Below are 27,130 nucleotides of genomic sequence, written 5' to 3' on the forward strand. Positions count from 1 at the left end.
TTTTAAAAATTAATTGATTAAAAAATAAAAAGATAATAAGATAAACATCAGACACAGACACTTTGGCCTTCTCATAAGGTAGCTTTATTAAATTCCTTTACCTTCTAAAAAATGATTACAAAAAGGAATACTTCATTTAAGTGTAATACTGTCTTTATGGACGTACCATGGTCGGAAAGTGAAGTAAAAGGTCTTGAATACATGCGAGAAGAGAGCGGGGTCAGGCACAGAACCCCCTGTAACCTACCACGCCAAGCCCAAGGGGTAAGGGCAGGGAGAAAGAACACACAGGGATAAATATGGACTCACGGTGGGGCTGGGAGGTGGGGGCGCGGTGGTCAATGAGCTGCTTCTAGTAGCTTAAAATAAACGCACCCATGGCTCCAGGGCCAGACACATAGACACACAACTCTCGTACCGCTTCTCAAAGCTGCCCAAAGCTGTGGCCTCCTGTCAGTGGTCACCCCCCAGTCAGCTTGGGTTTCCCTTCCTTTTCATTTACACTCACACGTACACACACAAACGGGGGTGTCTCTCTCCTTTGACCATCCAAGCTCTCTTGTCTTAGGTACTATCCCTTCCATCATAATCAAAGTGAGCAGACTCCATCAGGCCAGGAAACCTACTTTTCTAGGAGAGAAGCCAGCACTTGGCTTTGTTGAATGAACGCGTGTAGTGCCGAGGGCTTGACCCGTCTTGCTGGGGTTTTAGCGCCCACCCTGGTGGCTATGCTGAGAGCTGGACAAGAGAGGACAGGACGTCTGAAGACTAAAGGATCTCACTCCCCAGTCACAAGGCACTTTTTGAGGCTTAGAACCTGTCCCCCTCCTCCCCGCCTTGTTTCCTTTTCTCTTACTTTTTTGGTCACAAAAGGAAGGAACGGGAAAGAAAACTATGTTGCGATTCTGAGACAAAATAGGCCATGCAGGAAACTGCGTGTTTTGGGAGAGCCCCGTTTCCAGCAGGCTGTGTTCCAGGCGGCTCCGGAAAGCCTGTAGGTTGTTTAAAAAAAAAAAAAAAAAACAACAACCAGCTGGCCCTTGTTTGGTTTTCGGCAAAGCTCTGTCTCTTTAAGTTTGCACTGGGAGCCCTCGGGGGCAGCCAACTTTTAATCGAGCACACATGGGATTTTTGGAACTGGGCCTATGCTTGCCAACAATCTCATGCCCTGTTTTCTTTCCTTAGAGGAGAGACATTCTGGAGTCTGGGGAGAAGAATGGCCTCGTCACTGGGGTTCTAAGCCTAGGGATGTAGGCACCCCTGTGGGGACTGGATTCATTTCCTACATGTCCAGGTCTAAAGGATTTTCTAGGAAGATGAATATTTGCCAGGGCCCCCCTGCATGGAGGAGATTCTGGGGAATCTCAAGAAAGGCACAACTTGCACACCTCGGCGGCTGGCTCCTGAACCCCACACCTTAGTGGGGGCGGGGGTGGGGGGGGGTTGCTCGCAGTGGGAAGAATAGAAGGCAGAAGAAACGACTAAACTTCCCGCCCTGGATGACAGAGACAGAACCTGCTTTGTGAAGAGGCCACAAGAGAATGCCACCAAGAAAGTCGCCTGAGCAGGGGGCAGCGGACAGAACTCAATTGTATACCAGACAGTTAAGTGGAGGGGGACCGGGTGTCAGGCCACTCTTGATGCGATCCGTGCGTAACAACATTTAGGCTTAAAGTGAAAATACACGATTCCAGTGACTTTCAAATTTGGCAACAAGTAAGTCATTTTTCCCCCCTTTCCCCCTCCAACTGTGTGATTCAGAAATACAATATTTTTCCCTCTTACCCTCCTCCATCTATAATTGCCAGTTGATTGTTCTCAGCGTTCCTCACAAACCCACGCCTCAGAGCCAGCCACTGGCGCTGATTTACATACAAGTTTAGCTCCAGTCTGTGCTTCGGCTGCTTTGAACCAGGGTACTGGGAAAAAACCCACTTTCATCTGAAGTCTCCACGCTGTTGGGGTCTCCCCCTGGGAAGCAGAGGAAAACCCCGATTGCCTTTGATCCCGGGACCTTGGTGGATCGAGTGGGGGCTGGGCAGGGAGGAGACGAGGGCCAGTTCTTTCCGGGGCTGCCTGGTCCCCAGGAGTGGCACCTGGGGCTCTTCTCACAGCTACTCCTCTGCAGAGGATGATGCAGGGCTCTCATCATCTGACATCGGGGCAAACTGAAATGAGAGGCAGAATTCCTTTAGTTTGGCCTCCCCTTGGGGGTCTGAGGTGGCGACTTTGCTGGCTGGCCCTGTGCCTGTGGTGAGTGAGCAAGAGGCCATGGTCCCTTGGCCTCAAGGAGGTGACACTGCTGGGGAGATAGCTTCACAGATGCTCACAGATGAATGCAGTGGAGGGTTCTTCCTGAGTGATAAGGTGGCAGTGACAGGGGAGAGCAGGTGGTCTGGCAGGGTGACGTCTGAAGGATGTTGGGGGGCACCCAAGGGGCAGGGTGTTCCGGGCAGGGGAAAGAGCAAGTGCAAAGGCCCTGAGGCAGGAGCGGCAGTCAGGCCAGTGTGGCTGGAACAGAGTGAGCAAGGAAGGGGGAGGTAAGAGTGCAGGGAGGTGGGCTTTGAGGATGACCCCACTCCAAGCGGGGTGGGAGTCACAGAGGGCTGTGAGCAGAGGAGGGCTGTACCCCGACTCAGGTGCTCACAGTGACCTCTGGCCACTTTGAGGAGGACAGTGGAGGGGGCACTGAGGATGCGAGCCAGAGAAGCAGTGCGCAGGCAACGGCAGTGGTCCCAGAGGACAATGATGGAGGATTGTGATCCGTCCCTGTGGAGCCCTTGGGAGCAGGACATGTCAGACAGCAGGACACCACCCAGCCCCATCACCCCCATCTCCCAGTGTGGACATGGAGGCCCAGAGCTGATCCCAAGGGGATCCCCTGAGCACCTAAGACCCTAAGCAGTGATGCTGAGAAGACTCAGAGTCTCAGAACCTGCAAGCTGAGCAGGAGCCAGATGGTTTATGTCTCAGCAACCTTCTCTCTCCTGGACTATTTGAGGAAACTGCTGTGGTAAACACCTACCTCGCCACCCTCAAACCTGGCCCCAGACATGCCTCAGGGAGGCCAGGGCAAGTGTGAGGTGGGGGTGAGGAGGAGCAGGCAGAGAGGTTCCAGTCTGAAGTCTAGATTCACACCCTAAGGTCTCTGCCCCTTCCTGTCTGTGAGGCTTTGGACCAAGAATGGAACCTTCTAAGTCTCAGCTTCCCCACCTGAAAAATGGTCACAGTAAAAGTACATTATGCAACTGAATAGGGTTCTTGTGGAAGGTTCTGGAAATCCTGCTCGGGAGGCATTTTTGGTATACAGTCCATTAGACTAGCAGGCACTTCTCAGGTGGCTCAGTGGTAAAGAATCCGCCTGCCAATGAAGGAGACGTGGGTTTGATCCCTGGGTTGGGAAAATCCCCTGGAGGAGGACATGGTAACCCGCTCTGGTATTCTCGCCTGGGAAATCCCATGGACAGAGGAGCCTGGTGGGCTACAGTCCATGAGGTCGCAAAGAGTCAGACACGACTGAGCACACACATTGCCATCAGACTAGAAGGGCTTGTCTCTTTCATCAGACAAGGGCATGCTTTGCAGACCTATGAGGACTGCCCCTGCCTCCCCCATCAGACTGGAAGGGCTTTCTCCTCCATCAAGCACTCAGGACACAACGAACATCAATGTTATCCTCCTGTTATGCTTCCAGAAGAGCATTTTGCTAATGGGTATGATTTTTTTTTTTAAAAACCCAGATTTCTAGGGTCAAATCTGAGAAATTCCCCATTAAGACACAGTTAGGCTTCTTTACAGTGAAACTTCTCAAGGCCTTGAATACAATGACACACCTCGAGTAAATGCCAAAGTCCTCCGCACAGTGATGAAGAACATGATTTGGAACCAGACAGATCTGGTTTGAATCCTGTGATAACCAGGATAGCTGCACAGTCTTAGCTCTTGTGTCTTGTCTCCTCATGGGGGCACCATGAAGGTTCAACAAACAGCTGACTCTGCAGCCCTTGGCGTGGTCCCTGTATGCCATCCCCCGTCCGAGCCCCCACCCCCTTCCCAGCTAGGGCTGAGACTCACCGAGCACTTGATGTTCATGTGGGAATACAGCATGGACGCAATTTCACTGTGTCCTGCGTCCAAGGCCACCATCAGAGCCGTGCTCCCATCCTGCAAAGCATCGATTGCTATGCTGATGCCCCGCGCTGTGCTCCCACCCACCCACCCCCCTGGGCGCGCCAGGGCGGGGACTCACACGGTCGGTGATGGAAATGTCACAGCTGGGCACGGCCAGCAGCAGCGCTGTGATCTCCTTGTGGCCGTGCTCGCAGGCACACATGAGGGCCGTGGAGCCGTCGTCATCTTGGACATTGACGTCCGCCTCGCAGGCGAGCAGGGCTTTGACCACGTCCACGCGCCCGTGGCTGACCGCCAGCATCAGGGCTGTCTGCCCCGCCTGGATAGGGCAAAGGAATAGGCTTATGGATCATGCAGGCCCCGGAGGGTGACACCCCTGCTCCAGAACCTTCCATGGTTCCTGAGTACTCTGATGCTAACTGCACCTCCACTCATGGGCCTCCTACATTTCGAACAATCCTACCTACCACTGGGCCTTTGTACTTGCTGATCCCTTTTTTTTCCTGCCGGTTCCTTCTCATCCCTCAGGTCTCAGCTTAAATGTCTCCTCCTCGGGCACATGCTGTGTCTCCCCATCCCTTGCTGTTGTTGGTGTTTAGTTGCTAAGTCATATCAGACTCTTTGCAACTCCGTGGACTGCAGCACACCAGGCCTCCCTGTCCCTTACTATCTCCCAGAGTTTGCCCAGGTTCATGTCCATTGAATCAGTGATGCTATCCATCCATATATCCACTTAAATCAGATTCCTAAGTCACAGGTACAAACATAAGTAAAATGTGTTGAGCTAAGAATTGTACACTTTCTGTTTACAAGTTGGTGGTAGTTTAGTGGCTAAGTCGTGTCTGACTCTTGCAACCCCATGGACTGTAGCCTGCCAGGCTTCTCTGTCCATGGGATTCTCCAGGCAAGAATACTGGAGTGGGTTGCCATTTCCTTCTCCAGGAGATCTTCCCGACCCAGGGATTGAACCCAGGTCTCCTGCATTGCAGGCAGATTTTTTACTGACTGAGGTACGAGGTTAAATCTCAGCAAAAACCAACGTCCAGGGACCTCCTCGGTGGTCTGGTGCCTAAGCCTCCCAGCTCCCAATGCAGGGGGCCTGGGTTCCATCCAGGTCAGGGAACTGGATCCCACATGCCACAACTAAGACCAGGCAAAGCCAAATAAAGAAATTATGCTCTGTGACAAGAGCTAAGACACAAAAGGACACAATACTACATGACTCCGTTTATATAATATATCCCTAACAGGCAAATCCGCAGAGACAGAAAGCAGGCCGAGGGGGCTGGGGCTGGGGGAGGGAAGGGAGTGAAGTGACAGCTGCGGGTGCCAAGTCTCCTGTTGGTGTAAAGGTGTTCTGGAGGCAGACAGAGGTAGAGATTGCACAGTACTGCAGCTATGCTAAATGCTACCAGCTTGGTCATCTTAAAAGGGTTCATCGTATGTGCAATTCACCTCCATTTTTAAAAAAGTAGACCACCTGGACATATACCCAGAAGAGATGAAAACTCTTAATTCAGAAAGATACTTGTACCCCAATGCTCATTGCAGCACTTTTACAATAGGCAAGACATGAAAGCATTGATGGATGAAGAGACCAAGAAGATGTGGTACAATGGAATACTACTCAGCCATAAAAAATAATGAAATAATGCCATTTGCAGCAACATGGATAGACCTAGCGATGATCACACGAAGCAAAGTAAATCAGACAAAGCCAGATATCATATGATGTCACATATATGTGGAATCTAAAAAAATGATACAAATAAACTTATTTATAAAACAGAAACAGACTCACAGACATAGCAAAAAAAAAAAAAAACTTATGGCTACCAAAGGGGAAAAGGTGGGGAAGGAGAGATAAATTAGAGGCTTGAGATTAACATATACACACTACTGTATATAAAATAAACAACATGGTCCTACTGTATAGCACAGGGAACCTTATTCAACACCTTGTAATAACCTATAATGAAAAATTTTATATATATATGTATATATACAACTGAATCACTTTGCTGTACACCAGAAATAACACATTATAAATCAATTATACTCCATTTAAAAAAAAACACACCTAAACCACTAATACAATTCTTTTAATTAAAAATAAATCCGTAAAAAAGCAAGCAGGGTCTGGGACTTCCTGGTCATCCAGTAGTTAAGACTCCAAGCTCCCAAAGTAGGGCGGCCCAGGTTTGATTCCTGGTCAGGGAACTAGAGCCCATATGTGGCAACTAAGATCTGGCACAGCCAAAGAAATAATTTTTTTTTTTTTAAAGAATGGGGCTCTTACAATTGGACCTTGCATTTTAAATAGACTAATCACTTTTATTAGGACACAGCTAAATACTATCCAGATTACGATGCTGAGGCAGCAGTACCGGCCGGTAGGCCGAAATGAAAAAGAGGAAGATTCCTCTTTATGAACAAAAGACAGGGGGGAATGTAGGAAGAACAAACGGAATGTAGGAAGAGCAAACATAACGCCATGATAGGAGACAGAGGCGGGAAGGGAAAGACCCTCCTCTGGCAACTAGGACGATTATCAGGCCACCCAGATACAGCCAATCAGAACTTGTTTTCGGAAAAGTCCCGCGCGCGCGAACATGTAACCAATCCGCTTCGCTAATTGACCCCTGCTTATGTTTGAAATTGGATGGCCTATAAATATGGGTAGAAAAACCGGGCTCGGGGCTCTCAGCCTGTGCGCCACTGCGTTGGACACAGCGGGGGCCCTAGCTCGAGCTAGCAATAAACTTCTTTCTTGCGTTTTGAAAAAAGGAAAAAAAAAAAAAAAAAAAAGAATGGGGCTCTGGAGCTAGACCCCCAGGTTCAAGTCCCCCTCCTCTAGTTGAACCCCAAGGAAATGAATACTTCTCTGCGCTTCAGTTTCTCTGCCTGTGGAGTGTGGGTTCCTGCCTTGGCTCTGGGCAGGGCTAGGACATCGTAAGTGGGAAGGGCTGTGCCGGCGCCAAGGGCCTATACCTGGCTGGCTTTGGCATTGACGTCTCCAAGCCGGAAGAGCTGTAGGACGGTCTGGATGTCATCCTGGGTCTTCAGGGTGGCCAGGGCGGTGAGCATGATGGGGCTGTAGCCAGCGCGGTTCTGCTTGTCCACCTGGCAGACACCTGCCGGGGGTGGACCAGGAAGGTATCGGGTCTCAGACCCCCGATGCTGGGTCTCAGACCCCCCAGTGATGCTGGCTGGGGGAGGGGCCCTGAGGACCAGGCCACGTCTCTGCCATCAGACTAGAAGCCTTGTTCACTACCATAATGAGCGCTGGGGATCATGTCTCCTCCACTAGTCTAGGTGTGGACTCACTCCTTTTTCTTAGACTGACAACCCTATTATGCCCCTGGGTCCCCATCTCTCTTAGGGGAGCGGCTCCTAACAGTGAAGTCTGTGACTCCTCCATCAGACTGGGCTCCCAAATTTAGGGCTGAAAGTAGGATTTGTGTCTCCCTCATTAATCTGAAAGGCCCCCTAGTCATCTTTCAGTCTGGCCTATGTCTCCTCCATTAGACTGTGGGCTCTGCCTCCTTCATCAGATTGACTAGTGGAGAGTCACATCTAATTGTGGACCACAACTTGTCTCTGAGCCCCAGATGGGAAGCCACATCCTTTCCTCAGATTAGGGTTCCAGGGGTGTCACCTTTGTTATACAGGGGTCACTGGGGTGGTAGAAGGGCCACATGTTTTCCATAAGGCCATGGCTGCCTTTTCCAGGACACTGGGGCCACAGGTAGGGCCTCTATCCCTTCACCAGCACGGGAGGGCGGCGTCTCCCCCATCAGACTGGGAGGGCAGGGGAGCGTCTCCCCCATGAGACTGGGAGGGCGGCGTCTCCCTGATCAGACGGGAAGGGCAGTATCTCCCTCACCAGACTGGGAGGGTGAGATCTCCCCCATCAGACTGGGAGGGCGGTGTCTCTTCCACTAGACAATGAGGGTGGCATCTCCTCCACCAGACTGGGAAGCAATGTCTCCTCCATCAGGCTGGGAGGGTGACAGCTCTCCCATCACTGGGGCCCCCTGCCCCGATCCCCAGGGCTCACCACTGTCTAGCAGCTGCCGCACCACGGGGAAGTTGGCGTGGGACACGGAATAGTGCAGCGCTGTGTTGCCATTGCTGTCGGCGATGTTGACCACGTAGTCCAGCAGCCGCGCCGACATGGCCCGGAAGGTGACCAGGTGGCGCCGCACGAGCTCTGGGTGGGCGTCACTGCGGCAGGCCAGGCGCAGCCACTCCTGCAGCACCGTGGTGTAGGCCACCTTCTGGACGCGGGCCGGGGGGGGAAGAGGGGCGTGAGGGCCACGGCAGCCCACCCCGGCCCAGAGGAAGCCCACCCTGAACCAGAGGGGACGTGTGGGTGCCCCACCCTAGGTGAGCCCCCCTGGAGGAAAGCGTAGTGTCCCCTGTCCTAAAGGGAAGTGTAGACCCCGTGGTCCTAGGTATGTCCCCAGAGGAAGGTGTGAGCATCTCCACCCTGGATGGGATCTTCAAGGTCAAGTGTACACACCCATCAGAGGAAATACAGCAGCCTCTTCCTCAAGCCCCGGAAGGAACAGGAACCGAGGCTCGCTTTGCTGGCAGGTGACCATCCGTGGTCCTCCCTCCTCCCTGGCACCTCTCCAAAGACCACCACTCAAGTCTTGGAGCCCCTCGCCCACCAGTTCCCAGCTAGGATCCTGGGGTACCCATGACCCAAAGCATAGAGAGACACTGTGAATGAGGAGAAGCCGGGGGGGGGGGTGGTGGAGGAGAAGGAGCCCCCCCACTTCAGGCCCAGGGCCCCACCGTACCAGCTCCCGCTCGGTGAGGGCTTTGGGGTTCTCCAGGTACTTCTCCAGGGCCAGGCAGGCTGAGATGAGGTCAGGACTCAGCTCCATCCTGCCAGGGGCAGACGAAGGGGAGTTTATCTCAGGAGCACTCGCCTCAGCCTCCTGGGTGTCCTCCACCCACCGTGTCCAACTGGGGTGCTCAGAAAGGGTCTCAACACTGTGCCCAGTGGCCCTCACCCAGTCCTGCCAGGGCTCCCCTGAGTGGTGGAATCTCAGACCCCCCTCCTTCTCAGACACTTTTACACAGCACCCCCAAGGGGCAGACACGGGAGACACACAGACCCCAAGAGAAAACGGACACATGGGTCAAACTTTATTCCAAATGGCCAGCAGCAGATGGAAATCTTTTTCTGAGGATGGATTTTTCATCAGGGGGAGAAATAGGAGACATATACAGGATGGACAGGTGGGGCAAAATGGCCCAAAGAAGGTGGGTGACTTAAGAACAGACTTGGCCTGCCCCTTAAACCCGAACCCCAACAGCCCAAATTGCCCCCCTCAGGCCCTTTATCAAAGCCATCAGACTTTCAGATGCCCAGAATGAGAAAGCATGGGTTCACTAATTTAGACTACAGTGTACATGACTGATGGGAGTTTCCCCTCAGAGGGCGTGAATGGTGGGATCTGAGGCAGAGGTCACCCTCTCTGCCCCAGACCCTGCCTGAAGCCCTCCCACCCAGAAAACTGACCGGATCTCGTCTTTTGCACTTGATCCTGATGCCCCCTCAGCTGCGGCCGTGTGAAGAGACTCCTGGTTCAGTGGAGACTCCTCCCGGCTCGTCTTGGCCTTCACCGTCTCCTTGGGCCTGAGCTGGGGGGCTTCAGCCACACGCGGAACCCTCTCCTCTGGCTCTGGGGCCTCGTTCTCTGTGCTCTCATTGTCCGAGAAGTTCTCTGCGGTACTGGAGTCCTCGGAGGAGGACTCATACCTGGGGGAGACGCTGTAGGTGGTAGGGGAGGGGCACTTGACCTCTCTGGGCCTCAGTTTCCCTATCTGTTAAATGGGGATGGTGGCACTATGAAGTTGAGAGGGCTCCAGGGATGCAATAAGTGCTCAATAAACACTGCCTGTGATGGTGATCATGTTTGGGGGGTCAGGGAGGGGCACTGCTTTTCCCTTCTACCCTTTGGTACCTGTTACACTTTGCTGCTTATGCTAGAAAGTGTGTTAGTCACTCAGTTGTGTCTGACTCTTGCGACCCCATGGGCTGTAGCCCACCAGGCTCCTTTGTCCATGGAATTCTCCAGGCAAGAATCCTTAAGTGGGTTGCCATTCCCTTCTCCAGCAGATCCTCCTGACCCACTGATCGAACCCAGGTCTCTCACATTGCAGGCAGATTCTTAACCATCTGAGCCACCAGGGAAACCCACTTTGCTCCTTACACAGGTGTTGTACTGATTTAGACCCTCGTCCTACTGTAAATAGGACCCTTGTGCTTTTTGCTATCTCGTGACAGAGTCTAAGCTTCTGTGCCTGGCGTTCAAGGCCCCCAACTCTTTCTGTTCCCCAGGCCTCCCATTTTTTTTTTTTCTTCTTTTTTAAGATTTTTTTTTTTTTTTGGATGCAGACCATTTTTAAAGTCTTTATTGAATTTGTTACAATATTGTTTGTTTTATGCTTTGGTTTTTTGGCTGTGAGGCAAAAGGGATCTTAGATTCCCAACTGAGGTTTGAACCTGCATCCCCTGCACAGGAAGGTGAAGTCTTAACCACTGGACTGCCCAGGAAGTCCTCTCTCACTTTTCATGTCATGGCTTCCTCTTGCCTCAGAGCATTTATCCAGGATGTGTCCTCCACCAGGAGACCCCACCCCCCACTCCACGCCTTGCAAGGGTCTGCTTGTCCTGCAGCACACGTGTTCCCCTCTGTCGGTGACTCTCCTCAGGGCCATCTCTGCCTCCTTCAGGCCCTCCCCCCCACTGCCGGAGCATCCCCACCATTGCTCCAACCATGCTGGGCTGGGACCGCCCATCAGTGCCCCAGGTCACAGTGGACCAGGAGCTCCATGGGGGCACACAGCACCTCCCGTGGGGCAGTGTGATGCAGTGGTTACAGCACCACCTCAGCACCAGACTGACAGTCAGTCCACCAGGCCTCCCTGTGCCTCAGTTTCCTCATCTGTCTCCTGGGCTGTGGTTGAATGAATGAATCAAAGTGAGGGGCTCAGCCCAGGATCTCTCACCTGCCGTTGACTCCCACGAACTGGAGGCTCCTCCGGTGGGCCTCTGGGTCTGTGGGCTCCTCTTTGTGCTTCATGATGGACCGCACGCCTGCCTGGGCCCCTCCTGGAGGTGGAGGGGTGGTGCCATGAGAGCCTCCCAAAGCCAGACCCCATGCCTGGGCTCCAGGCGCCCGGTCCTCCATGCAGCCACACCCGCTTACCTGCACCCCCAGCCTCCTCCAACTCTGATTCCTGACAGGCTGCTTGCCTGATGGGCTCCTTGATGGTGGTGTCGTCGTGGGCAGGCACCTGACCTGTGTTCTTCTCTGGCTGCGCCTGGCTGGCGCCCTCAGACTCTGGGGGTGATAAGGACGATTCTGCAGGAGCCTGTGGATGACCTGAAGAGACAGGAGAAGAGGCGTTTACTGCAGGTAACAACAATAAAACAAGAACAGTAATAATAGCTGCCTCTTGTCACCTACGCTGGGCCAGATGCTCCAAGGGCTAATTCTTGCATTACTCTATCAAAACTTCCCACGTGGAAGCTGGATTGTTACAGATGAGGAAACTGAGACCCTGAGGGTGGCCTAAGGTCACCCTGCAAAGAAGTGGCAGGATTCATTCCAGTTCTGGTTTGTCGCCTGCCTCACAGCCGGTCAGGGTCAGGGAATATCACATGACCCCTATAATCCTGGCTTGTGACCTCCCTTCTGACATCATACTGAGTGTTGTCTGGAAACTACAGCTGAAAATAGTGGTCATGGTCAGGACCCAAATCTCCCGCAAAAGAGCTGTGTGACCTCAGGCAGGTCACTTAACCTCTCTGTGTCTCAGACACGACATTTCCTACATCATGACGCCATACACACTAAAGACAGTAACGTGAGAGAGACAGCTTAAAACACCACCTGCACAACAAGATTATGACGAACATTTGTTAAGTTAAGAGAACTGTCAGCTACATTTTGATAAGACTTACTAAAAAAAAAAGAAAAAAGACTTAATATTATCACTTTATAATATTATTTCAATATTATAAAGTATTTTATAATATATATTATTTTATATTTTATATTTATATTATGTGTATTTATAATATATTATAATATACAATATTATTTTAATATAATTTATAATATGATATTATTTCAATATTATAAATATCTATAGCGTTGTGCTGTAGGTAACATTTTGTACCTGGTTTCCTGCTTCTTTATTTTCAACATTAAGCAGGTGCTCCTTTTAATAATCAGGACAAAGAAGAAATAAGGGTAGCCACAGGGAGTGGACAGAAAAAGAAAAAGAAAAAAACAATAAGGGCTATTAGAAAATTAAAGTTAAAACCCCACCCAGGCAGGTTTCACTCTGGGTCAATGAAAATGTTCTCGGGGTGGATGGTGGGGACAGTTGCGTAACAATGTGAAATGGACACTCAAACATGGTTAAAATGAACCTTTTTATGTTATGTGTGTGTGTGTGTTAGTCACTCAGTCGTGTCTGACCCTTTGTGACCCCATGGATTGCAGTCCTCCAGGCTCCTCTGTCCATGGGATTCTCCAGGCAAGAATACTGGAGTGGGTAACTATTCCCTTCTGCAGAGGTTCTTCCCAACCCAGGAATCAAACTGGGTCTCACACATCGCTGGCAAATTGTTTACCACTGGAGCCACCAGGGGAACCCTATGCTATATGTATTTTATCATAATCAGGGGAAAAAACGCCCAAGTTGGTCTGAGAACAAAGGTGACATTGTAGGACTCAGGATCCCGAGGGTGCCCACTGCGAAAACAGGAGTGGAGTTGGCAGAGAGTTCTAGCCCCCGATCACCAGCCTGGAGCCAGGAACAGAAGTCCTGAGACCTTGAGTGGCTCCCCGGGTCTCAGAACGCACTGAGGTCCCCCCCCCCCCAATCCCAGGCCATGTGTGGCTTCCATGTCCCCACTTTACCAATTCATTTTAATTCCCTTTAACATTTAACTTTTTTTCGACAACTGTAGCAATTACTTCCTCAAGTCCATGGGCGACACTCAACTTGAGCTAGGAACAGGGAGTAAACACTTGACACAGCAGAGTGCATTGAACGGATGAGACATTGGCCATAAAAGCTTCCGACAGCGCCCCAGCCCAGGGCGGGGTTGGTCCAGGCGGATTCCAGAGTCGGGAGCTCCAACTCCCGTGGGGAACCGAGAGCAAACGCCAGGTTTTTACGGGAATCTGATTTTTTTTTTTTAAATCTTGTCAATAAATTCACATCTGACAGACAAAAGCACTACGTGGTCAAGTGGAAAGTAACAAGAGACAGTGAAAGTATCACTGTTGCCCAAAGTCAGGCTTCCTGATGAAAACACCTGGGAGGTCTGTTAAATTCAGGTCAAGTAACATTATGCTCTGGGCTTCCCTGGTGGCTTAGACCTTAAGGTGAAGAATCCGCTTGCAATGCAGGAGACCTGGGTTCGATTCCTGGATTGGGAAGACTTCCTGGAGAAGGAAATGGCAGCTCATTCTCATTTCTAGGCAAGAAAATTCCATGGCCAACAGGAGCCTGGAGGGCTACAGTCCATGAGGTTGCAAAGAGTCGGACACGACTGGGCGACTAACACTAACAGCATTATGCTCAGGAAAGAAGCCAGTCACAGAACAAATGTTGCATGATTTGCAGGATCCCACTTGCACGAGGTCTGCAGAAGAGTTAAATCCACAGAGATAGACAGTAGGATGGCAGGTGAAAGGGGCTGGAGGAGAAGGATGGGGAGTAAGTGTTTAAAGGGGACAGATACTCAATTTGGGAAGACAGAAAAGTTCTGGGAGGCTTCCCTGGTAGCTCAGTGGTGAAGAATCTGCCTGCCAATGGAGGAGACGCGGGTTAGATCCCTGGTCTGGGAAGATCCCACGTGCCTCGGGGCAACTAAGCCCATGTGCTCTTGCTACTAACTACTGAGCCTTCGCTCTAGAGCCCACAAGCTGCAACTACTGAGCCCACGTGCCACAACTACTGAAGCCCGCTCACCCCACAGCCTGTGCTCCACAACGAGAGAATCCACCGCGGTGAGAAGCCCGTGCACCGCAACTAGAGAGAACCCTTGCAGCAGTGAAGACTCCGCACAGGCAAATAAATCCATAAAATAAAATAAAAGTTCTGAACGTGGATGGTAAGGTTGGTTGCACAGCAATGTGAATATGTTTATTGCCACTGAGAAATGGTTAAGAGAGTTTTATGTTACATGCTGGTTACCCCAAATTTTTTAAAAGTGGGGAAAAAAAAAAAGAGTGAATCGGAGCAGCACTGTGGCCCCTTTTGCCCCACGGAAGAGCAGGCTCTGCCCTTCAAAACCTGGGATGGCTCCTTCCAGTTGTGAGAAGTTAAAGGTCAGACACTGCAATACTAAAATAACAATAACAGAACTGATAATAGTTATTATTGTTATTCTACTGGGAAATGGAGCGAACCGTGACCAAAATTTATATGGAAATTTATATGGAAGAACAAAAGTCCATGGCCAGCTAAAATGGGCAGGGATGGGGAAGCTGGCTTAGGAGAGAGTAACACGTCTTCCCAAAGCCACAATGATGAAATCAGTGGGGCATGGCTGCAGGAAGAAACAGGCCAAAGGAGGTGAGGAAAGAGGGCTCAGAACAGACCCCAGGTGAGAGAACTGGGGGTAAAACAGAAGGGTTTGTGCTCACTCGGTCCCGTCCGACTCTTGGCAGCCCCGTGGACTGTAGCCCACCAGGCTCCTCTGTCCAGGGGTCTCCTAGGCAAGAATATTGAAGCAGGTGGTCATTTCCTTTTCCAGGGGATCTTTCCAGATCAGGGATTGAGCCGAGCCGCCTGCACTGGCTGGGGGATTCTTTTCCCACTGAGCTACCTGGGAAGCCCAATAGCAGCCTTGCAAGGAGCAAGCCTACGGGCACGATTCTTCCAATAGCATTTGGTCCCTTCGTGTCTCTGTGTCACATTTTGGTAATTCTCAGAATATTCCAAGCTTTTTCATCATTACTGTATTTTTTGCGGTGATCTGTAATCAGTGATCCTTGATGTTACCACGGCAAAAAGATTATGACCTGCTGAAGGCTCAGCCGATGCTTACCACTTTTTAGCAATAAAATATTTTAAAAATTAAGGTATGAACATTATCTTTTTAGACATAATTCTATTGCACACTTAATAGGCTAAAGTGTAGACATAACTTTCATATGCCCTTGGAAACCAAAAAAATTGTGGGACTCGCTTTATTGTGGAGGTCTGGAACGGAACCCACAAATCTCTGGCATATATTTGAAAATTGCTAAACGATCAGGTCTTAAAAGTTCTCATCACAGAAAAAAAAATTGTAACTGTGAGGTGATGGATGTTAAACCTACTGTGGTAATCATTTTTGTGATATATACATACATATATATACATGTATATATTGTCACATACATATATATATATATACTGTAATCATCAATGTGTACACCCTCAACTAATATGAATAGTATTACTTATATATAATAAGTAGGAACTGGCAACCCGCTCCAGTATTCTTGCCTGGGGAGTCCCATGGACAGAGGAGCCTGGTAGGCTACAGTCCATGGGGTTGCAGAGTCTGGCACGACTGAGCAACTTGGCACAGCACAGTCAACTAATATAATTTATGTGTCAATCATACCTAGATAAAGTGGAAAGAATTAAAAATTTAAAAAAGAAATCTGCGATGAGTTTAATGATATCAACATTAATAGTTAAAAAACTCTTGGTTAAAACTATTTTGTTAAAAAAAACCTCTAAAAAAATTTTTTTTTAAATAAAAAAAACAAAAACCTCTTAAATTTAACTGACAGAAGAATAAAGGCTGTGGAAAGATAGTCATGATGCCAAAAAGAGGCAAAGAATTATCTTTTTTAGAATAGGCGTTAACAAAATTGTTCTGTCCTGGGCCAGATAATAAATATTGTGGGTCATAAGGTCTGTTGCAAACAATACAAAAGCAACCCTAGACGGTATATAAATGAATGGGCCTGGCTGTGTTCTAATAAATTTGAATTTCATGTAATTGTGCTAATATCACACAATGTTACTCTTTTCACATTGTTCAACCATTCAAAAACACAGAAGCCACTCTGAGCCCATGGGCTGTATGAAAACAGGCAGCAGGGTTCATATGGCCCTGCAGGCTCTAGTTCGCCAACCCCTATTCTGCAAAATGCCAGGAACATCTCAAAATTGCCCCAAAGAAAAAAATAGAGGCTACGACTAAGCGAGTCACTAAAGAGACTTGTGAAACATACATGGTGATGCTCAACCCCACCAGAAATCAAAGGAATGCTATTTAAAACAAGGAGATACCACCTTGGACAACTGCATCAAATGAGCAAAAAAATCAGAGCGATAAATAAACTTTATGTTACTGTGGCGGTAGGGAAATGGACACTTCAGACCCAGCCATGGTTGGTGGGAGTGTGGCCAGAGAGAACTTTCCGGAGAGAATCAGACAAAATCTGGAATGAAGTTGTGCCTTTCCTGTAACCCAGCAACCCCTCGGGACAGGACGTGTAAGGACGAAGCCAGTACTATTCAAAGCAGCCAGGAGCTGGAAGTAACCCAGGTGTCCACCAAGGAGGGGGTCATATAAGAAAGCGTAGCACATACCTAGAGCAGAAATCTATGCAGTCATTAAAAGTGACAGACCACCAGATCAGGGTGGAGAATTCCAAAAGAGAGTGTAGAGAGGGAAAAATAAGAAACAGAAAGAGATTTTTTTTTTCCTAAAGCACAATACCATTTAAGGAAATTAAACATGCCTAGGGCATATTTTTCAAGAACACTCAAATATCTAAATAAGCTTCTGGAAGGTGGGTTGCAAGGAATGATATTACAATGTGGGGGGGGGGGGTATGACAGAGCAGGGAGTGCTGAATCACAGCCTGTGGGCATGGTTTCTACATTTTTAAATGGTTGGGAAAACACTGAAAGAAGGAGTCTCTTTGGGACACGTGAAAATTACAGGCAATTGAAATTTCAGTGTCCACACATTAAGTTTTATTGGTACATAGCCACATTAGTTCACTGGCTACCCTGCTTACATGTCACAAAGGTAGAGCTGAAACATTAAACTCATCAAAGTGGATACATTAAAAATGTGCAGATTATGAAAGAGACTCACAGACTTAGAGAATGAACTTACGGTTGCCAGGGAGGCAGGGGGAAGGATGAGGGAAAGGGTAGTTAGGGAGTTTGGGATGGACATGTACACACAAATATATTTAAAATGGATAACCAACGAGGACCTACTATACAGCACACGGAACTCTGCCCTCAGTGTTTAGCAGCCTGCCTGGGGAGGGAGTTTGGGGGAGAATGGATACACAAATATGTATGGCTGAGTCCCTTTGCTGTTCATCAGAAGCTATCACAAAATTGTTAATCAGCTATATACAAAAAATACAAAATAAAATTTTTTTAAGCATGCAGATTTTTGTATATTAAACATGCCTCAGTAAAGCTGGGGGGAAAAAGAACTGAGCACGACTGAGTCAAGTCATTGAAACAGAGATCAGATGCCCTGCAAAGCTGAAAATATTTATCAATCCTCAACAGTGAGGGTGGAAGACAAAGGTGAAAAAAGAATTAAAGTCAAACAAGAGAGGTGCCATGCCTGGCTCCATGGGGCTAGTGAAACTCTTGGGCCATGGGCCCAAGAATTAGATTAACTCCTTAAGTCCAAAAGAAATTTTTAAAAAATTTAAATCACTTGGCCAACTAGTGCAGGAAGGGAGAGTCCACAGCATGGGGTTAGCAGGGTTGGGGGGAATAAAGCAATTTGGTAACAGGTATCATGGTCCTTAAAAATGTTCTAGGAACTTCCCTGGAGGCGCAGTGGTTAGGACTCGGTGTTTTCACTGAGAGGGCCCAAATTCAATCCTTCGTCCAGGAACTAAGATCCTGGGAAGCCACATGGGGCAGCCAAAAAGAAAAAAGCAGGAGATGAAAGGTTCCCACAGAAGGAAATCTGCATTGCACCTTTGGTGGCTTTCGTGACGGTAAAGAATCTGCCTGCAATGCAGGAGAACTACGTTCGATTCCTGGGTTGGGAAGATCCTCTGGAGAAGGGAATAGCAACCCACTCCAGTATTAATAAATAATAAATGGCAATAAATAATAAATAAATGGCAACCCACTCCAGATAACTCCATGGACAGAGGAGGCTGGCAGGCTATAGTCCATGGAGTTGCAAAGAGTCGGACAAGGCTAACACGTTCTTCTTTCTTTTGTACAGTAAAGAGTCACAAAGAGTCTGTTAAAAGATAAATAGCATGTTCCAGTAATTTTTTTTTTTTTTGGCCACACCTTGAAGCTTCCAGGATCTTAGTTTTCTGACTAAGGGATTGAACCCCTCGACAGTGAAAGCTTGGAGTCCTAACCACTGGACCACCAAGGAATTCCCCTAAAATTTTTTAATAACATGATGAAACGTCCCTGGGATAATGTTAAATCAAAGAAATCAGATGATTTAAATCCTGGCTTTGAAAACTATGGACAAATTCCTTTACCACTCAGTGCCTCAGTTTCCACATCTGTAAAATAGAGATAGAAACACCACCCACTTCCAAGCAGTACTGGGGGTGTCAATGAATTAAGATACAAAAAGGACATCACATAATGCCCTGGCCCACTGTAAGGGCTGCCTAAATGCTTTTACATAGAAAATAAGGCAACACAACAAATTTCATCAGTTACATGTTGCCAGACTCCAAAAATACGTATTATTTTCTTCATGAGAAAAAAAATCGGAAGGAAAGAAGAAGTGTTGATAGCAGCTGTGTCTGGGCAGTGGTGGGTTTATGGAGCTCTTATTTAGTGTTCTAGAGTCTTCTGTCTCAGTTGGTAAAGAATCTGCCTGCAATGCAGGAGACCCTGGCTCAATTTCTGGGTCAGGAAGATCCACTGGAGAAGGGATAAACTACCCACTCCAGTATTCTTGGGCTTCCTTTGTGGCTCAGCTGATAAAGAATCCGCCTGCAATGTGGGAGACCTGGGTTTGATCCCTGGTTGGGAAGATCCCCTGGAGAAGGGAAAGGCAACCTACTCCAGTATTCTGGCCTGGAGAATTCCATGGACTGTATAGTTCATGGGGTCGTAAAGAGTCCAACACGACTGAGCGACTTTCACTTTACAGAGTCTTCTGTACTTTCCAAACCTTCCACAAAGAATATGAATTGCATTCATAGGGCTGTGTTTCAAACAATAACACAGGAAATTTCAAAGCCTTGGAGAGACCCCACGGATGCAGGTGCCTGGCTGCCCCTTCTCCCAGGAATCTCTTTGTGGTGCCTTTGAAAGGTGAGGGGTGAATGAGAGTTTATGGGGGTCCCGGGCCTCTGCCTGTCTCATCCACCTTTGCCAGCCTGAGGCGACGGCTGCCTCTCACCCTTCCTGCCCTTTGCTGCAGCTAGCAAATTCTGGCAGAAAGGCTGGACAGAAAGGTGGCAGAAAGGCTGGACTCCTCCCAGCCTCCTTATTGACCTATGCATGACCAACCTAAGTGGTCGAAACATTTGTCAAGGATTTCCCTGGCAGTCCAGTGGTTAAGACCCTGTGCTTCCACTGCAGGGGGCACGAGTTCAATCCCCGGGTGTGGAACTAAGATCCCACATGACGTGCAGTGGAGCCAAAAAACAGAAAAACAAAACATTTGTCAAGAAACCACCCAGGTGCTTCTTTTCTCTCACATCTTGGCTCAAAGAGCCAACAGCTAACCCGTGAGCACCTACCAGTGCCTGATACCATCTTGAACACTCAGCATCAACCGCTGCATTTCAGCTGACACTGACCTGGAGCCATTGGGTGGTCAGCGCCACCACCCCACCCCACCCCCACCCCCAGTTTGCAAATGTGGCACAGAGAGGTTAACCAGCTCGCTCAAGAGCACGAACCTAGGGAGCAAGGAAACCAGAATTTGAACATGGGCCTCCACGCCATCCAAGCACCACCCATCCCACGTCCCTGTTTTATTTGCTTCAAACATGCGTTCTCTGAAATGATTTTTCTTCGCTTGTTTCTGGTGGGCTATTTGTTTATTGCAGGGGCTTTTCGTCTGTCTTGTTCACTGCTGTGTCCCCAGTGCCTAGAAAAATCTAGCACATGGCAGTCACTCAGTAAATATTCGCTGGATGAGAAGGCAATGAAATGAATTAGCACATGCCAGTTCCGCCCAAGCGAGGCAGAGACTGGGGCTGGCTGCAGCAAGAGGGAGTTAAGTGAGACACAGAAAGAACTTCCGGGGGGTGACGCTTGCACAAGGTGGGGACATGGCTAGGTTTGTGTGTCCTGCAGGCAGGAGGCCCCGTGGCTGTGCTGGGAGGCACGTCTGGAATGGTGGTTGCCTCTTAAGAGATCCAGAGGCTGGGCTGGGCGGGGCCTCTGGCTGGGGGCCAGGGTCGCAGGGCTGGGTGTTTGGGATAGACACAGAACACAGGGTGGAGTCCAGAGCTGGCCAGGAAGAACATGGGGAAGCAAGAAAACACAGCTGGGACCCCGCCCTCCAGCTTGTACCCTCTGGTGCCTCTACAGGGCTCTGGCTACCTGATATTATTTGAAACTTAGATGAGGAAATGGGCTGAATCTTTGAGGCATGCTATAGGTTCAGAACAGCCTGGTCTCAGATCCTGGATGTTTGACAAGGGACATGTGAAACTTCTCTGCAAACCTCAGTTTCCCCAGTTATGACAAGAATTGACCAGAAAATCATTAGTAGGGGGGCTTCCCAGATGGCACAGTGGTAAAGAATCTGCCTGCCCATGCAGGAGACACAAAAGAACATGGGTTCAATCCCTGGATCAGGAAGATCCCCTGGAGTAGGAAATAGCAACCTGCTCCAGTATTCTGGGCTTCCCTGGTGTCTCAGATGAATCTGCCTGACATGCAGGAGACCCGGGTTTGATCCCTGGGTCAGGGAGATCCCCTGAAGAAGAGAATGGCAACCCACTCCTGTATTCTTGCCTGGAGAATCCCATGGACAGAGGAGCCTGGCAGGCTACAGTTCACGGGGTTGCAAAGAATCGGACACAGATTAGTGACACAATAACTAATAGTAGCCGAAGTAGCGACACACAATGGTTAAGTGCTTACTGTATGTATGCACTAATTCAGAAGAATCCTAGAGGTGTGGACCGTTACAAGGCCACTTCACAGACAGAGAAGCTGAGGCCAGAGAAGTGAAGCTGATCACTCAGGTCACACAAGTAAGGAGTGGAATTTAAACCCAGGTGACCTTGCTACACAGCCCACCGCCTTAACCTCCTCGGTGGGTGAAACACTTAACAGAGCCATCAGCACCAGACTGGTATTAGATAAAGAACAGCTGTTAGGATTATGAGTCATTCTGGCAGCGTCTCCCAGGGGCCTCAGGACGGCGGTGGTGGGGCAGCTGCTATCCTGAACATCCCACATCCCTTTTCTGAGCATGAGGACTCAGCAGTTCCTCCAGGGAGCATCTCCTTCCGCCCTCTGGACTTGGGTGGGGCTCCTCCACCCCCAGGATCTGGGTCTGGGCAGCGAGAAACTCAGTGATTAGCTCAGTGAGGAGCAAATGACCCAAGCCAACCAAGAAGGGTCACCCCTGGGATTTTTACTGGTACTATCTGGATTGAGGGGCTCCCTTTCCTTTTATGGGCTGCCTCAACAGATGCCAGGAGTGGTGTGATCACCTCTGCCTGCCTGAGAGAGAAGCTTCCAGGATGCACAGAGGAAGAGAAAGAGGGAAGTAGAGATTCCTGAGGCTATTTGAGTACCTGGATCCAGCTATGCCTGAAGCTGTCACTGAGTTACATGAACAACACATTTCCTTTTTCATGGCCTGAGACTGATTTTTTGCCAATCAGGGAAGAATTTGTTTTTGCCCAGCAACTGACAGCCTTGGGGACCTTCACCCAAATACCTCCTATTGTCCACACATTTATAATGTTCTCGACATGAGCACACACCTAATTCTTCAGACACCTAACTTCTTCACATGGTCCCTAGAGGGACTGAGTCAGCAGCACAAGTGTCCCCTTTGCACAGATGAAGAAACTGAGGTTCTGACTGCTGGTGGAAGAATAGGATGGGGGCTGGACCCCAGCATTCAGAGGAAAAGGAGGGACCCTGCACCGTCTGCCCCCACCTACTACGGCTCACCTGCTGCCCCATCACAGCTGCGCTCTGTGATACTGATCTTCTTCACCTGGTGGACGTTGCTGGTGGATGCAGTGGGCACTGGGGACACTGTCTCCATCACCTCGTGGCTGCGGAACACAGGGGGGCTCTCGGGCCCATTGGATGTCGCCAGGGCCCGCAGCCCTGCCCCGTAGGGCTCCAGACTCTGGGCCCGCTGAGCAGGGGCTCCCGCTGCTGTGCTGGCCGCCACCTCCACCTCTCTTGGCCCCTGCACCACCCGGACGGTGTCCACACGGACTGGGCTGTCTGGCGGCGGCCAGGCCTGGGGCTGGAGGTCGGCCTGCCGGGCTTGAGCTGCCTGTAGCTCCTGGAGTGCTTTCTTGAGCTGGGTCTCCAGCACGGCCACCTTAGCGGCCAGGGCTGCCTCCCCATCAGGCACGCCCAAGTCCCGCTCTCGGACCCAGGTGCCCACGCTCCGGGTCTCGAGGGCCACTGGGTCCTCGGGGGCCTCGGGGAGGTCCAGACAGAGCTCGCCACGGCCCCGGGCTCCTGCAGGATGGCCCAAGAACTTCTGGCTTTTGAGCTGCACCGTGAGTTGTCGCTTCTCCTCCTGCAGCACCGACAGCTTCACCTGGAGCACAGGGATCAGTTTCACCTGCTCTTCCAGCTGCCGCAGCTTCCGTAGGGCCCCCGCCATCTGCTCCCGCACGTGGGTCAGGTGCCCGGCGCTGGGTGCCACTGGCGTGGACAGTCCTGATCCCCGCGGTGTCGGGGGCGGCAGCCCCACTCCCACCAGTGAGCTCGTTGAGCCGGCCGCGCTGGGGGTCAGGGAGCCCAGACCGGCAGGGGTGGCTGCCTGGTCCTCCAGGCGGCGACGGGCGTCCAGCAGCGTGCGCTCCACTCGTGGGTTGAAGCCACCGCGTGTCTCCAGGGCGCCGTACTGCGGGTAGAAGCCACGGCCGCAATAGGAGTAGGCTGAGTGGCGGCTGTCCCCGCTGGCATTGGAGCAGAGAGACTCGGTGGACGTCCACCAGGAGCCGGGCCCGCGGGGCAGGGAGCCCAGGCGGGGTCGGCGCTGCACGGCCACCCGCCGCAGCGTGTGGCCCTTCTCGATGTCGTCCACGTACTTGAGAAAGTCCAGGTCGAGGCGGTAGCCATAGGGCGTCTCCACCGAGTAGGGGACCTCAGGCTCTTTAGAGGGGAAAGCAGGCGGGGAGGCTGGGCCGGGGGTCCCTGAGATAGAGAGAAAAGCCAGCCCTCTGAACACCGTGGTCCCCTCCTGGGGGCAAACTGGGTGAGTCTGCCCCTGGGTGAGTCATGGATTATTGGCCCAAAGGATGGGACACCACTGGCTGCTCAATGCTCAGGTGTAAGTCTCAGACCCCTTCCCCACCCCAGTCTCAGGCCCCTCTCCACCTCCCCAGCCCAAGGCAAGGCTCTGTGTCCCCTGTGGACCCTCCCAGGGCAGGGCTGTGCTTCCAACCTCCCAACTGAGTCAGGACCCTGCCTCCCATCTCAGACCAACCGCCTTTCCTGAAAGACCCTGTCTCTTCCATTAAGACTGTCGAGGGCAGAACTGAGTTGTCCCCATCCAGGCCCTCAGGATAGAGCTGTGTCCTACCCTCAGCCCCGCTCAAGTCAGAACCCCTTCCCTCCTCCAGGCCACACAGGACCTGGCCTGTGTCCCTCACGCCCCACCTCCAACCCCGAGGCTGGGCCCTCTTCCCCACGAGAGCCCTGACCTGGGAAGGGGGCTGACACGTGCAGCACCTGGGCCATCCTCTTGCCTGCAGACCTCCTCGGGTGTCTCTGGGGGGGACTGTGGGTCAGACCACCTGCAGCACCGGCTGAGGTTTACCTGGGAAGAGGCGGGAGAGGGTGTGATGACACCCAGAGTCAGGAGTCTGCAGGGGGAGGGGAGGTGGCCACCCCTCCCCACTCCCCCTCCTCCCCAACTTCCCTCTCTCCCTGGGCGTGGGACCCTCTCACAGGCACACACCCCTCCTGCCTGTGGAAAGGGTTGGGGGGGCCCCCACAGCCTGGAACAAAGAAACCAAACCTCACGGTCCGCCCGCACATCTGTCCAGCCCCTGGACAGGCTCCAGCTGTTCCCACAGCCCCGCCTCTCCAAGGTCCCCCACCAGGGGCAGGGGGGGTGGGGTGCTGAAGTCTGACAGGCGCCACCCTTCCTGTGCCCCCTCCTCTCACCCCAGGCAAGAGCTGGCTACCAGGACAGATGGGGGCTTAGATGGGCAGATGGGGGCACTAATGGGGAGATAGCCAGCCTTCCTGCAAGGATCTGGGGAGACAGAGACACAGGGGCACAAAGAGAAAGCAAAGGGTAGGAGACCCCCAAACAAGAGCTGGGTCCGGCTGGGCAGTGGCGGGGGGCTGGTAGGGAAAGTTGGGGGGAGGCAGCAAGGAGCAAAGCCTTTCCCCTTTATGGAAACAATTTTCTCTAAAAATAAACAGTTTCGCTGCCGGGCTACACGAGAACTTCCTGCTCCCCCCCCCAGGATGCGTCCGGCTCGGGGGCTCGGGGGCACAGCAAGGATAGAAGGCGGGTGGAGGCCCTGGAAGTCATGGGGGTGCAGGGAGGAAGTAAGAGGGGGTGCCAGAGGCTGGAAAGGGGAGGGACAATCAAGGCCTCTCATTAACCTGCACCCCCAGACCTGGAGGATGGCCTGGGTACTTCCGTCCCCCACACTCTGACCGAGTTTGGCCAGTCCTTTCTGCTGTCTGACCTCTAACCACCCTGCTGCAGAGGTTCTGGCCCATCCCACTCTTTTCAGGCTGTGGCTCCAGGGCAGTGGGTACCTGGGAGGATGGGCCAGGTGGAGCACCTGCTGGGCATGAAGGCGGGGCCGGAGCTCCAGGGGCAGCCGAGCTTGTCTTGTCTCACGTCCTCCTTGCTTAGCCTCTTGCTTGTCTCTCTCCTCGTCTCTCTCTGTCTCTCCACGTCTCTGTCTCTCTGCACTTCTCCCGCCCTGTCTCTCTACGTCTCTGTCCTCACTTCTCCTTTCAGTGCCTGGAACACACAGTCATCCAATTGTAGGAAACCTGGCTTTCCACCTGCCTGAAGGGTCACCCCCTGCACAACAGGGAAGTGATCGAAAATATTTTCTGGGGACCTGAGAGAGACTTGAGGCAGGAAGCAGGAATGGTACCCCTGTGGAGACCCCTGGAGGTGAAGGGGGTGGGGTGAATAATAGTATAACTATAATTATCACCCGGGCAACTCCTTTGATCATCAAGACAACCCTACCAGGGGAGTAGTTATCACCGTGTATTACGGTGTCTTGGGTAAGATGAAGTGTTTTGGGACACAGAAACACACAATGGGGACTTCCCTGGTGATCCAATGGTTACAACTCCATGCTTCCAATGTAGGGTGCATGGGTTCGATCCCTGGTCAGGGAACTAAGATACCACATACCACGTGGGGCGTCCAAAATAAAAAGAAAGAAATACACAGTGCCTTGCCCAGGATCACTTAGCCCGAAGAAGTAGCTGGGTCTTGATTTGAATCCTTAGCTTGGTAGATTCCCCTCACTGCCAGCCAAGCCACCCACACACCCATTTTCCAGGCAGAGAGACAGGTCTGAAGCCATGTGGCCACGCTCCATGTGGGTCAGTGACTGGCTAAAGGTGGAGACAGCAGACGGTGGGGGATAGGGTAGTGCTGATGGGTGTCTGTGGCTCAGGCTTCTCTCCTTTTATGAGACCCCTGGAGCAGGCGAGCACAGGGGACAGGACAGAGAGAGATGGAAAGGGGGACAGGCCACTCCAAGAGGGGACAGGGAGGTGGCTCAGGGAAGTAACGTGGGGTCCCAAGGAGGCGGTCCGATGTCCAACGGGGTCTCCCTAAAGCCCCGGTCCCAGGCCAACCTAGACGTCTCTGGGGTCTTCTCGCCCCTCTCCCCGTGTCCCAAAGACCCAAAGACCGGGGCGAGGAGGACCCCGCCCCGTGCAGGGAGGGGGCGGGGCTAGCGGGGTCCCCAGCTAATGGCAAACAGCTGCAGCTCCCCACGCCGGCCCAGCCGCTAGGCCGAGGCCCAGCCCGGCCGGACGCCCGGCCGCCTTCCCGCCGCCTGGGGCCTGGCTCCGGCCCGGCCGCGGAGGAGGGCGAGGGAGGACAAGGGAGGGAGGAGGGGGACGGGACAGAGGCAGAAACGAGGATGGAGACAGGGGAGAGGGGCAGCGGGGAGGCAGTGATGGGTCGAAGGGATAGGAGGGTACAGATGGAGGATGGGGTTGGGAGAGACCAGCAGGGACAGGGTCAAAGATAAGGACCGCGCAGAGGTGCGGGGACCGCGACACTCAAGTCCGGAAAGTTTGCGCATAGATGATGGAGTTGGAGGCAGCGGCTAACTAGAGACCGGTGAGATCGCGCCCCGGGCTTGAGAGTGGGGTGGGGTGGGGTGGGGACCACGCTCGAACCCCGAACTGGACTCGAACCCCGACCCAACCCGGGTCCTACTCGCCTCGCCCGCTCCGGCCGCCGCTGTCCCAGCGTCCCGCCGCCCGTGCGCCCTCCGCGCGCCGCCGCCGCCCGCCCGACCAGCCCTCGGCGGTAGCTCCGCCCCGCCCCGCCCCCTCTGGGCCGGCCCCGCCCCCTGTCGCCTGCGGCCGGGCCAACGTGGAGGGGGATGGTAAGGGACACGATCGCACCTGGACGGCAGGTGTGTGCGCGCGCGTGGGGGTGTCCGGCCTCGTCCCCTCCTCCAGTCCCTGCGACAGTGTTCCCCTACTGCTGTCTTCCCCGACCCGCTGCAGCTGGGCTGCTGCAGGGGGCGGGGCTGGCCGGAGTCCAGCTCCTGGAGGGAGGGCGGCGGTGGTGGTGGTGACTGCGGGA

General features: G+C 52.0%; 1 protein-coding gene across 7 annotated transcripts; it reads right to left on the reverse strand.

Moving 5' to 3' along the window:
- Positions 1–61: 61 nt before the first annotated feature.
- KANK2 (KN motif and ankyrin repeat domains 2) lies at positions 62–27,062 on the reverse strand. Of its 7 annotated transcripts, XM_070464568.1 has the most exons (14): positions 26,760–26,841; positions 25,093–25,303; positions 24,018–24,133; positions 22,297–23,508; positions 11,361–11,537; positions 11,161–11,263; positions 9,668–9,919; positions 8,940–9,027; positions 8,192–8,411; positions 7,123–7,265; positions 4,250–4,450; positions 4,075–4,164; positions 2,097–2,168; positions 62–1,971 (listed from the first exon to the last, which is right to left on the reverse strand). In XM_070464568.1, exons 3-13 carry the CDS (start codon positions 24,052–24,054, stop codon positions 2,115–2,117), a joined length of 2,577 nt encoding a protein of 858 aa, XP_070320669.1. In that variant the 5' UTR covers positions 24,055–24,133; positions 25,093–25,303; positions 26,760–26,841; the 3' UTR covers positions 62–1,971; positions 2,097–2,114. The 7 variants fall into 7 exon arrangements, with proteins under 7 accessions (XP_070320669.1, XP_020750018.2, XP_070320657.1 ...); XM_020894359.2 differs by lacking the exon at positions 26,760–26,841 and adding an exon at positions 26,947–27,062 and having other exon boundaries at positions 62–2,168; XM_070464556.1 differs by having other exon boundaries at positions 62–2,168; positions 25,119–25,303.
- Between the last annotated feature and the right edge of the window lie 68 nt (positions 27,063–27,130).

Source organism: Odocoileus virginianus, chromosome 3, assembly GCF_023699985.2.
Source record: "Odocoileus virginianus isolate 20LAN1187 ecotype Illinois chromosome 3, Ovbor_1.2, whole genome shotgun sequence".
NCBI classification, from domain to species: domain Eukaryota; kingdom Metazoa; phylum Chordata; class Mammalia; order Artiodactyla; family Cervidae; genus Odocoileus; species Odocoileus virginianus.

Excerpts from the sequence above, each read along its gene's own strand:
- KANK2 (XM_070464562.1), bottom strand. The coding sequence starts at position 24,054 with ATGGCCCAGGTGCTGCACGTGTCAGCCCCCTTCCCAG. Across the intron at positions 9,920-11,160 it reads TTCGTGGGAGTCAACGGCAG|CGTCTCCCCCAGGTATGAGT; the intron begins GTGAGAGATCCT and ends TACCACCTACAG. Across the intron at positions 4,165-4,249 it reads ACATTTCCATCACCGACCGT|GATGGGAGCACGGCTCTGAT; the intron begins GTGAGTCCCCGC and ends GATGCTTTGCAG.